Below are 12,956 nucleotides of genomic sequence, written 5' to 3' on the forward strand. Positions count from 1 at the left end.
TAATCTGTTATTTTCAAAGCAGTTGTACATTTAGACACTTAACCACATTTGTTTGGCATTTCAGTGTTCTAGACTGAAATTGGGAAATTTCCTAAATCTGTTTAGAATGTTCTTTGTACAGATAACTAGACATTATATTAGGGAGATGACCTAGTTATGGGAAACTAAAGAGTTTTTACCTGTCCATAGGATTTTGGTCAAGTTCACTAAACTGCCAGTGTACAGGGTACACGTACATATGGTAGTTTTTCTTAAAGTCCCTTAAGAGAAGGTCGATGGAATGGTTCCCAGGCAAGAGCCTCTTTTCATCCAGGTAAATTTTTTTGACCTGTAATTAGGAAGGGAGAAGATAGAACATCAGAAAATCACAGAAGTGTAATCAAATGATCACTTGCTAAACCTTACTTGAAGGGTAATAATAATGTGTCAGATGAAAACAAGCCCAGGCCATGTCTCTTGTATGAGACTAGAAGAAATGCCTTCTAATTTTTATAGCTTTTCTTCTTTCTACATTGAATAACAGCTAACATTAAAGAAAATTTTCAGAACAAATTTATCTTGTGGCATGAAATGTGACCATCCTTATTCTGTTCACCTGTATGTGCTAACCAGGCTCAGGGAGACAAAGTGAGCTTTTGCTGTATGCAGAGGAACATAGCACCCCTCCCCCATCACACCCTTTGATATCTTTTTTCCTCGGGCCTTGTAGACACACACTTAGGGAGCTGATTGTGGATAACTTACTTTATTCCTTTGCTTCTCATTTAAATATCCAGTATGTTTAGGGTCAGACTCATAAAGTTGTATGAGGATATTCTTGAGCCAGTCTCTCATTCTTAAAGGAAACTGAGTCACTTCAAAGTCCGTACAAGGAGGAATAGCTGTTTCAACCAGAAAGTAAATCAGTGTTAACCTTTGGGGCCCACCCTTGTCCTCAGAACAGTTTAAAAAACATGTCAGATTCCAGCTTCCATTCAAAGAAATTCTGATTTAATTGCTCTGGGTTGAAGCCTGGGCATCGGGATGTTTCCAAGGCTCCAGAAGTAATATTGATGTGCAGCCATGGCTGAGAACCACTTCTCTAGAACCAGAGACTGGAATTTAGAGGTGGAGGACACAAGAACTATTTATTAGAGAAAAAAGGAAAAGGTAGAAGTTAGCTTATTCTGTGGTCACAATGTAATAATTTTAAATCTTAGTGACTTAAAGGAACAAAGTTTTTTTTTCAGTTCTATTGAGATATAATTGAAGTACAACACTATAAATTTAAGGTGTGCAGCATAATGACTTGACACACATATATTGTGAAATGATTACCACAATAAATTTGTTTAATATCCATCATATCATATAGTTCCAAATTTTTATTGTTTACTTGAGTAGAGAGCTTTCAGGATCTACTCTCTTAGCAAGTTTCAAATGTACCAGACAGCAGTGTTAACTATAGAGATATCATGTGGTACATTACATCAAAGATTTGCTTCTCGGACCTGCTACAAGTCCAACACCAGTTGGCAGGAGGGCTCTCTGCTCATTGCAGTGTCAGTGGGGCTCAGAGTGATGGAGACTCCACCATCTCAACACTATCTCAGCACAAGGAAAAGGGGGCATGGAGAACCGTGCACCCGGTCTGACATGCTGCTGTCCAGAATGCATACGGGTGATTTTTACTCAAATTTCCTTGGACAAAGAACCCACATGGCAACATCTAAAGTCAAGGGGGCTGAGGAGCTGAGAAGTTTAATACTCTCATGGATCCATAAGGAGAAGAGAAATGGAAATATTAGAGAGCCCAGCTAATGTGGAGAATCACTTAGCAAGGCAATCCAAAGACAACTGAGAATATCCTGGGAAAGGAAGACAATTTAAAAAAAACTTCTGGAAGAAGATTTGTCATTAAACTTCTTGGCAGAGGCTTAACTTGGTGAGAGAAAAGGACAAATAATTTAGCAAACTTTCATTTCATTTATTAAGTGGATAACATTATGCAGTGGTTCAGAGCCCTGGCCACACATTAGAATTATCTAGGTTACTCCAAAAACCAATAAAAAACAATGCCAAGGTTCAAACCCAGTACAATAAAATTGAAATCTCTTATAGTTAAAGCCTGGGCATTCTTCTTATTTTTGAAAAGTCTTCCCAATTGATTTTAATGCGCAGCCTGAGTTCAGAACTACATTAGTTTTCTCCCATTTGCATGTGTCTGAGTATTATTCAGACATGCAGATTCACCCCAAACGGTCTCAGCAGTGGTGGTTGGCAGTAGTGACAGAATCTTACATTTGCAGGCTCCAAAATAATCCAGCTGCAGCTGGTGCCCCTTTTTGGTCCCCTCCAGTCTGCACTTTGCAGCAAACAGATGACAGGAGCTAGCATAAGTCTCATTGTCAGTCCCACAAACCTAATAAAGACAAGTGTGAGGAAAAGGTCATGTTTCCAGATGTTCATTGGGAAAACACTCTGCTCCTTAAAGCTCATAGTTTGGTAGAACTGCTGTGCCACACATGTGGTCAGGTAGGTGAGGCTATTAAAATCATAACTATCCCACTTGGCACAAAAATATCAACTAAATTTTTACCAGTGGTGATGGCAATTTAGCTTTAGATGAGCCCAGTAGAATGAAAACTGAAGATGTTCTAAGGGTAGAATGAATTTTAAAGTAATTTCTTATAGATCAGTGCCATTATTATCACTTTAGGGCACAGGTGAAATTCTTTGATTTTGCGGGCATTTGTTTCTATTCGATATTAGTTCAAATATTAGATGGTATCCTGGGCTTTTACCATTTTTTAACAAAAAATTCCAATTGCTCCTTTCATTTAAATCACTAGTTGGTGCCCCTTGGAGACCAGTTTGTAGAACACTTACTTGGTCAAGGAGCTTTGGAGGAGGACAAGTCTCTGGATCTTGGCAAACACAGTGGGGTTTTCCCTGCTGGTCAGCCTGACACATGTGTCCTCTTTTACACTGGAAATTCATGCAAGAATCTACAAGGAAGGGTTGGAAAGGATAAGCTAAACTGAATATGTAAACTCAAATTCATCCAGATAATTAGCTCCACCTTCATTAATAAGAGAAAATTTGGGAAAACATTAGAAACCATTTTAATGCAGATTTCAGTTGGGGCCCTATGGCATCAGACTATTTTACACAATAGCCCAGGTTTTCTGTGCACTTTGGATCAGAGATTTAGAAAGAACAAATAACTGTTGGTCTGCCTGAAATGGTCATAGTCTGAAGTCTATAGTGCAATTTTGTACAAGTTGTTCAGATAAGCCCTGAGAATTTTGTTGTTAAAATTTGAAATATTTGTGATTGAGAACTATGTCTTAATTAAATTTGGGGCCTAAATTTACTAGTAAATTAAGGATTGAAGAATCAAGAAGGTAAAATTACTTCTTCTCAGAAGCAAAAGGATTTAGGTAAAAAGAATTCTATCTTTTGCAGTAATATTGCTACAAGACTTCCAGTTTGTAAACACATTCACCCATTGTTATACAGTAGCCCCACCCCTTATCTGCAGGGGATACTTTTCAAGGCCCTTAGTGGATGCCTGAAACCATGGATGATAGTAACCACTTCACAGTATGTTATTTTTCCTATACACACATACCTAGGATAAAGTATAATTTAGAAATTAGGCATTGAGAAGCTACTATTGACCTTCTGATGATACATTAGGAGGAAGATCATTGGCTCTGGGTGATCCTGGATCATTATGATGATGCTGATGGCTGGGTGTCAGGAGCAGACGATGTTGATGGTTGGGAAAATGTAATATTTTTGGACTGCTGTTGGCTGCAGATAACTGAAACTGTGGAATGCATAGCCATGAATGGGGTAGACTTCTGTATATCAAATGTGTGCAAAAGAATGTCTACAATTTATGAGAGATTTCCTTGGGGAGAACTGAGGAGAGGAGAATTCTGTGCAGCAGTAGTCACAAATGAAGGGATAGTGATAGTCAGCATGGCCTGTTCCATCTCTTCCCTGACATAGTCATAAAGAGATTTCTTAGCCCATACTCACCAACATTGTACACCCTCATGTTGCCTTCATTTGAACTTTCATCTTCATTCATTGAGCTCTCTGCTTTTTTGGCCTTTATAATAACAAAAGGAGAAGTTTGAGTCTATTGGAAGGCTATATATAATAATTTATATATAATTTATGTTTTGTATATAATTTATATATAATGTATGTTATATAATTTATGTTTCTACTATGCATATCTTCACAGAGCTTTTCCTATCCTAATCCTTTCAGATCTCAAAAAGAGACAACAGTCACAACTGTGGAAATAAACAGTAATCCTCTGAATACAGGAACTATTTCTATCTTCATCAACTGAATTCAGTCCTGTATCTCTGGAAATCAGTTAATAAAAGTTGGTACTAACAACAGGAGCAAAGTTGGAGCCTCCCCTTTGGATCTGGGAAAACAGCAGAAATATAATATCATCATGCAATTCTGTGGTTAGAAATCTCCGCAAAGCTGCTGGTAAATGTTTCTTAGCAGTTTCTAAAGTGTAAGAAAAATCCCACATTAGAATGACAACAGAGTTCTCAGTAAGTGAGGTTATTATTCACCTTGCCCACCAAAAGCTGTGTCAAGACCTTCTGGTGGGTGTCTGTCAGGGTTTTGCATGGAAGCTCCAAATGACTAAATAACCAAATAGCAACCTGCTTCTCCCCACTCTCTTTGCTGTATCCCAATTACCATTTTTGTGTGTTTTCTTAATAAGTTGTAGCTGAAATCCTTCTTAATCTTTATAGCTAAATTAATAAACATTGCTGGATCTCTTATTATGTTAGAGCATTTTGCAGACCTTACTAATTCAACTTGATAGGATAGGACACTGACAAGGCTTTGGAGCAGCAGTTGTCAGTGTCTCTTACCCCTCGTATCTGTCAGTTTACCATTCTAGTTATCTCCAGGTACTTTCGACTGCAGCATCTGTGTCTTTATGGCTTCAAAGCCATGGAATTCTATTTAACCTGCTTAAAGGACAGACTGCAATTTCTAGGCAATTAAGACCCCTCCTGGCAATTCTCAGCCTGTGGAAATGCCTCAGCTCTCTCACTGTCCAAATGGCTTTCATCAGGTACCTTTGATTAGCTTCTTTTCCTTCCCTGTATAACTTCTCTACTCTTCTTTGTTCCCTGAACTTCAAAAAACAAAACAAAACAAAACAAAACAAAACAAAACAAAACAAAACAAAACACTGAAATTCAGGGCCTGCTTTATAGGGGAACACAAATAAGACAAGCACTTTCAGCCTAATAATGGAGGTGCATAGGAAAAGAAATAATTGTAGTGTATTTAGTAATGTACTGATAGAGATAAGTGCGGGAGACTGGGAGAGTGCAGAGAAAGTTCATGGCTGTTTCTTGAAAAAGCCAACTGCTTTATCAGTGAACATCACCATAAATAATCTTACCCCTTGGGATTCTCCAGGTTCACTGGTACCTTCATTCTCATTCTCATGTGCTCTTTCTCTTTGCTCCTCATGTTTGATGTGATAGTAATTGGAAGTAGCTCTTTCAGCTTCCTGGAAGGCCTCTCTTGGGATGAAGTAGTCTTCACTGACACTGTGTCTGGGGCCATCACCATCATCAGCGGGCTCTATGAGCAAAGCCTCAGAAACAGTCTTTTTCTCCATCTTCTTTGTGTTACTGATAATTTCAAGGCCAAGTTTTTCCTCTTGGCTCTGCCTTTCAGTATCTTGATTGTGCTTATTGATTTTTGAAATAGTTTCCTCTTCCATTTCTTCATTGGAGTTATCCTGTTCTTGTTCTTGGTGAACCTGCTCAAAATCATCTTTCTGCATCTTGCTTACTTGGGTTGGTCGATTAAACTCTTCCAAAATATCATCAGATTGGGTTCTGTCTTCTTCCTGCTTGTTGTTAGAATGCTCTGGGAGAAATTCTCTCTCCTTTTCTTGGTTATCATTGTGGGTGCCAACTGCACCTGGCCCCTTTTCACCTTCTTCTCCATTGGGAATGTTTGGATCTTGCTGGTGGTTTTCTTGATCACTTAGGTCTTCACCATGTTCGCTACTCCTGTTCAACTGAGGATGTGAATCAACTGTAAGCTGTTCTTGTTTTTTTTCTGTCTCTGTGATGGTTTCTTGTTGGTCAAAATCTACAATGGAACTAACATTAGGAGGAAGAAAATCAATGTTCTCTGGGAGTTTTTTCTTCTGAGGTTCACTCACATCTTCTTTTAGGTCCAATCTTCTTTTAGGTACATATTCTTTTAGGTACACACCACTTTCAGTTGGTGTGTACTCCAAATTCTCACGAAAGTCACTTTCACTTTCCTCTTCATCACGTAATACCAGCTCTTGACTGTGACTATGGTCCTGATCTGCTGACTGGTCATGGTTTTCCTCCTTTGACTTTTGTACTGAAGATTTTTCAACCTTAAAAAAAGGAAAGTTTACTTTTAAACAAATGATAATTTAACATATATATCACGTTTACAATTCACAAGCCAACATTCAATATTTATTATTCATTTTCTTCATATAATGTGTAAACTTGTATAATGTTCTTTACATTCTATCGCTACAAGTTTTACTTGAGTTTGAATTTTGTGAAATTAAACAATGACATGGCACCTCAGCCCAAGGAGTAAAACTCATGATTCTTCTAGAGATTAGAGGCAGTTGATATGATCACCTTTAAAGTAACTAAACTGAGATATGAATGAAGTAATCTCTTTGATTATGCTTTGAAATGAAAACCTTTGGAGAATTTGGAAATTATGTTAGCATAACCATGTGACTTTTACCTTAATGTTGGGATGGATTCCTACAGATGCTGCAGTTTTCTTTTCTTTTTCTGCATCTTCAACCCTTAAAATGGGCTCCGTAGTGCTGTCAGGTGTTACTAATGCTTCATCCTGTTGTATCAAACTCAAGGAATCAGCAGTTGGTTGGGAATGACCAGATAAAAACCTTGCATTTGTCTGAAAAATGAAAAACTCATTCGTATTATTTTGTATATTTGTTAATGTTTAAAATTTTTAGTTAGCCTTTTATTGTCAGCATTATGAGTAGTAATATACTTCATTTTTAACATTATTAATTAAAAGATATTATCTATAATTTCTAAGAATACAAATAAATTGTCAGAATATAGTCTTAAGTGGGAACAGAATCTCAATCATGTTTAAGAAAAGTTATACATGTAGAGACTGGGTAGAAATAGAGCAAAAATGACTTTTGAGTTTTGGAATTATTTTCTGTGTTTTTAAACACTTTTATAAAATATTTATACTCTATAATTTTGAAAAATATTGCTTAAAAATATTGTTTTATATTGAAGTTAAATTAACCATAGAGTATAGCATTGTATTTTTTCATAGGATATAGCATTGTATATTTTATTAAGTTAATTACTTACTGATAATTAGAAGAAAGGTTATAAGTCTTTTATTCAGTATTTGGTTCCTTTCTTAATGCTATCAGCCTATTTGCAACAAGAAATCTTTTAATAAAAACAATTTAATGTCAACTAATTAAAAAACTGTGAAACAAGGCACCAAGTCTAGTGTGGAAGAGCAGCTATGACATATTTGACTCCTATTTCTAGCAAGATTGGAGGCATGCTGGAGAAGTTGAGATAAGACACCTCCCTTCAGGTCTTGACTCTCCTATTTACTATTTATCTGTGGTTTTGTTCATCTCTACCCTGACTTCTGTCAAGATGAAGTGAGCAGAAATATCAAGATAAGGTTATGTACCTTAAAATATTTGATAAATTTTAGAAAGTCAGTTACCTAAGTGAAAAATTACTACAGCTAGTAGTAATACCATGCAGGGGTAATATGAAGTGTCTGATATCTTAGGCAGGTATTCACCATAAATCTTTATTAAAGAGATGCTGTGGACACTCGGATGTCAGAGCCGGGCGTCAGTATAAAACTCAACTCCATTTGGAGTGACTTGGCTTTACTGCATTAGCAGGCCCTGTAGTGCTGATTGTGCAATATAAAGAAAGGCTTGACATAGAGGATTTATTATAGATTTGGTTCATTCTCTTGCTTTTTATTATCTTTTCAACTATGAAGAGTGATACTCTTTTTAAATATTTCCAAAGAAGTTATTTTTAATAGAAGAAAAAATGGCAACCAGGTTGGCAAGTTGTTGGCAGGGGCACCATGTAAATCAACAGAGGGAGGAGATTTTAGGTTTATCAGTGGAGAATTGCTCCTCCTCTATGCTTCTTTCCTTCTCAGGGTCCCCTCCTCAGAATGGAAGAAATGCACAAGAACATGGCAGCTTATTTTCTTTTGGAAATATTCTGAAAATGAAATTGTTTCATCATTATGCTCATATCTATATTTATAGCAATATGCCCTCTGGAAATGTGCACAGAATCTTCTAGCCTCACAGAATCAGTTCACTGATTTTGGAAACCTCAGTCAGGAGGGGAAAATTAAACAAGATTTCTAATAAGTCAATCTGTGGGAAGGCATTTTGAGCATGTCCTGTGTCCATGTGATGACAAACTGAGAAAGGGAACATCTGGAATGTGTCTATATGCTAGCATGTCATTCAAACACTTCGTTTAAAGATGTGTTTGATGCCTGTTTACATCGCGGCAATATCTGCAAAGGCAAAACAATTTTTCAAGAGAAAACATGGTTTTGTGGGAGCTCCTTTCCATGCTGAACACAATTTATGCCATGTTTGCAATTTCTGAGGACATTGTATAATTTTAACTTCAATGTGATTCCTAGCAGGGGTCATAAATTCTGCTTCCTAAGAACTGCTTGGTCTGTGTGGCACACGTTGATCTTCGCTGACACATTTGTCAAGCAGAAGCTACCCATCAGCTGTCTAAAAAGCAAGGATAGGATCTTAGACATAGAGAGAGAGAGAGGAGGGACGAAAGATAAATTGCTTTGTTTATTTAAAGAAGCCTTATTTCTCCAATTGGTGAAAAAGAAAAAGAAAATACACAAATCCTTTTGTTTGATTAAAGATGGATTGTACGGATCTTTGGGAGACATTTAAATGATTATCTAGCCATGGTTCCATATACATATACATATACATAAACTTACATGTTACTTTGAGGTTGCTGACATGACATTTGAGGTTGCTCAAATATTTTGATTTGTAAGGCTGATTTACTGCTGTGTGAATGGGTGGGGCTTATATCTGACTGTGAGGAAAAGAATGTTCTAGTCCTGTCTGCTTTTATCATGTCTGCTTGGACAAACCTCCAAGGATGAGTTAAGAACTGCTTTGTGGTTTCTGTACATTTCCTGTCCATAACCCATTGGCTCCTGTTTTTATTACAGACTCAGAATTTCTCATGTAGTATATATTTGACTTGGAAGAAATGGCTGCTGGAGAGTGGGGATGGGTACTCCATATGAGTTCCTTAGATTTTTCATACTCATGTGATGAGCTTTCCCAGGAGAATTTATTTCTTGCTGTTATCTTTGGTATTTGGGCATATTTCCTGGCTAATAAACTGACAATCAACACTTTCAGCTATATATTTAATGTGTCTTATAGAACCTGATACTTCTGAAAGAAATATTTTTTAAAAAGTAACATCTTAATTTTTTTAGTCACCCATTCTTTGCTTGGGCAAAAAAAATGATTTAAATTAAAAAATTTTAAATCCCTATATAAGAACATTTTCTTTTAAATGGAGGATCTCTAAGCTAAATATCAGGAGGGAGGGATGTAATCACAAAAGAAAGAATGTTTACTGGGGACTTCGGCCAAGATGGAGCCATAGGTGGAAATACTGTACCTTCTCACATACCAAATTTAAGGACAACAAAGATTTAGAAACAAAAAACACAACCAAAACTGACAGAAAATTGAACTGTACAGAAGTCCAACAACAATGAACCATTCATCCATATCTGTTAGAGGGGCAGATTGGCGGCTGGCGGAGGAGGTCACAGCAGGAAGAAGTGGTGGCTGCCGGACGAACCCAGGCATGCAGGTGGTGGTTGGAAGATCCCAGGTGTGGGGTGGCAATGGGCAGACCCAGTGAGCACGCAAGGCAGCTGGCTGACCATGGTCACACCTTCATGTGCAGATACACCAAGTGAAAAAATGGACAGTGAGACAGACCGTGCAACCCAGGGCCCCAGTGTGGGGAAAGAAAGCCTAAAAGCACCAATTGAAATAACTTTTGGGGGTTGAGGTGCCAGCAGAGGCTCCCAGCCTCACAGGAGAGTTTGTGGGAGACCCACAGGGTCCTAGAATGAACACAAGCCTACCCGCCTGGGAACCAGCACTAGGAGAGGCCAATTTGCTTGTGGGAAGCAGCAGAGGGGGCCAAAGTTTGAGAGACAGCCCAACAAACACCATTGCCCTTCTCTGACTCTGCCCCCAGTCACAACCCAGCAACTGGATTGACCCTCCCCATGAACACCTAAGCTTGAGCCCCTCTTACATAACAGGTAACAGGCACGACCTGACCAAAACATTATGGCTCAAGAGGAACAGCTCAAAGCCCCAGAGCCAATACTTCTAAGCAACCAAGAGATAGCCAACCTATCAGATGCACAGTTCAAAACACTCGTGATCAGGATGCTCATAAAACTGGTTGATTTTAGTCACAAATTAGATGAAAAATGAAGGCTACGCTAAGTAAAATGAAGCAAAATGCACAGGGAACCAACAGTGATGGGAAGGAAACTGGGACTCAGATCAATGGAATGGACCAGAAGGAAGAAAGAATTGACCAACCAGAAAAGAATGAAGAAGTAAGAATTCAAAAAAAAATGAGGAGAGGCTTAGGAACCTCCAGGACATCTTTAAACATTCCAACATCCGAATTATAGGGGTACCAGAAGGGAAAGAGGAAGGGCAACAAGTGGAAAACTTATTTGAACAAATAATAAAGGGGAACTACCCTAATCTGGCAAAGGAAATAGACTTCCAGAAAGTCTAGGAAGCTCAGAGGGTCCCAAAGAAGGTGGATCCAAGGAGGAACACACCAAGGCACATCATAATTACATAACCCAAGATTAAAATGAAGGAAAGAATTCTAGAAGTAGCAAGAGGTAAGGGGACAGTAACCTATAAAGGAGTTCCCATCAGACTGTCAGCGGATTTCTCAAAAGAGACCTTTCAGGCAAGAAGGGGCTGGAAAGAAGTATTCCAGGTCATGAAATCCAAAGACCTACATCCAAGAATCTTGTATCCAGCAAAGCTGTCATTTAGAATGGAAGGGCAGATAAAGTGCTTCTCAGATAAGGTCAGGTTAAAGGAGTTCATCATTACCAAGCCCTTATTATATGAAATGTTAAAGAAACTTATCTAAGAAAAATATGAACAGTGAAAGGACAGCAAACTCAGTTATTAACAACCACACCTAAAATAAAAGCAAACTAAGCAGACAGCTAGATCAGGAGCAAGACCATAGAAATGGAGATCACATGCAGGGTTAGCAACAGGGGAGTGAGAGGAGGAGAAGGGGGGAGAAGGTACAGAGAATAAGTAGCATAGACAGTAGGTGGAAAATAGACAGGGGGAGGGCAAGAATAGTATAGGAAATGTAGAATCTAAAGAACTTGTGACACATGGATAGGAACTAAAGGGGGGGAATATGGGAGGGTGTGCAGGGTGGAGGGGAAATGGGACAACTGTGATGGCATAATCAATAAAATATATTTTTAAAAAAAGAATGTTTTTTTACCGGGATTGCAGCTGCAGTTCCCAAAACATACAGGAAAAAAATCACTGTCTTCATGCTTTCAAAACCTGTGAACCAAGAAGATGATGATCAGTGATGGGTAAAGTTTCCTAACGAAAGGTTAAAATATAACATTAGCAAATATCGAGCTTCATACTGTCCTTTGCATTTAAAAGCGATTGCTGTCTTTGTGGATTAACATGTCTGAGGGGACAGATTAATGACAGCTTTTACTGAGTCGTGCCCTGTGAGAAGGATTCTTGGTATTTTAGCCCATCTGTGCTTGGTGGGAAGTGTTTCTTTTAATGACTGTGCATCTTTAAATGAAAGCTCTATGCAAATCTTGAGTCTTAAGATTTGCATGTTCAAAGTGATGATAAAATCACAAAGTGAACTAATAAGATGTTTTATTATTTGTGTGTCCACATGTCACTTAATTTTATTTTGCAAGCTAATAAACTGGTATTCTGGTATCAACCTCAAAATAACTTACATTTTAGTTATTATAATACATAGAATCATGACAAGTTGTAAGTGGGAAGTCCCAAATACCAAATCGTCCAATTCTCTGATTTTAGAAAAAAGAAAACCAAAGCCCAGATTGTGTAAGTGACTTGTGTGAAGGTGCAGAGCTTCCCAGTGTCAGAAGCAGGCCCTGACCAAGCCTGGATTCTGGTAGAGTCATCTCTCTGTCATATTACGCTGAGCACATGATACACCAGAAACACAGCTAAGGGGAAAAAAAACCTGACCTAAAATAAGGTAGACCAAAGTCTTGTTCCAGCTCTTCCTTTAAGCTATAAGTTTAACTGTTTATGCTTTTATTATTATAAGCATTGTAAAATGTACTGTGCTATTAAGAATATATAGTATTCTAGTTAAAAATGTAAATGTCTTTACTATATAAAATTTGGAAAATGCACAAATGTATGCAAAATAATAAATATCAACTATAATTCTACCCACACAGAAAAACATTAACATTTGACGTATCTTTGCAGAACTTTTTCTAGGCACACTCCCCTGTGTTTTGCTACCTCCTCCATGCCTGAACAGTACCTGGCACAGAAGAGAAATGACCTGTGTGGATTAAGAACATATGCTCAGAGCAAAACCAAGCTCTGATTGTACTGACAATGTGACCTTATGTAATTAATTAACAACTTTCCCGTTCATAAGGTCAAAATAGATCTGCCCTCATTACAAAGTTATAACAATTCAATGACAGTATTTTGGAATGCTATGAATACTGCCTGGAATATAAGCACTAAACAAATG

At 37.9% G+C, this 12,956-nt stretch overlaps 1 protein-coding gene across 2 annotated transcripts in view; it reads right to left on the reverse strand.

Annotated features, from left to right (window-relative positions):
• Positions 1-12,956, reverse strand: part of SPARCL1 (SPARC like 1) — a 48,881-nt gene that overhangs the window by 6,631 nt on the left and 29,294 nt on the right. The window contains exons 2-9 of one of the 2 annotated variants that reach the window (XM_037132430.2): positions 11,682-11,746; positions 6,796-6,906; positions 5,441-6,424; positions 4,030-4,102; positions 2,869-2,987; positions 2,281-2,401; positions 745-881; positions 180-328 (exon numbers count right to left, since the gene is read on the reverse strand). In XM_037132430.2, the coding sequence (XP_036988325.2) occupies positions 180-328; positions 745-881; positions 2,281-2,401; positions 2,869-2,987; positions 4,030-4,102; positions 5,441-6,424; positions 6,796-6,906; positions 11,682-11,735 (1,748 nt within the window). In that variant the 5' untranslated portion in view covers positions 11,736-11,746. Of the gene's footprint in view, positions 1-179; positions 329-744; positions 882-2,280; positions 2,402-2,868; positions 2,988-4,029; positions 4,103-5,440; positions 6,425-6,795; positions 6,973-11,681; positions 11,747-12,956 lie in introns of both variants that reach the window. The other variant, XM_037132429.2, reaches the window with a different exon arrangement.

This window comes from Artibeus jamaicensis, unplaced genomic scaffold, assembly GCF_021234435.1.
Source record: "Artibeus jamaicensis isolate MK-2021 breed Jamaican fruit bat unplaced genomic scaffold, CSHL_Jam_final contig_452, whole genome shotgun sequence".
Lineage (NCBI taxonomy): Eukaryota > Metazoa > Chordata > Mammalia > Chiroptera > Phyllostomidae > Artibeus > Artibeus jamaicensis.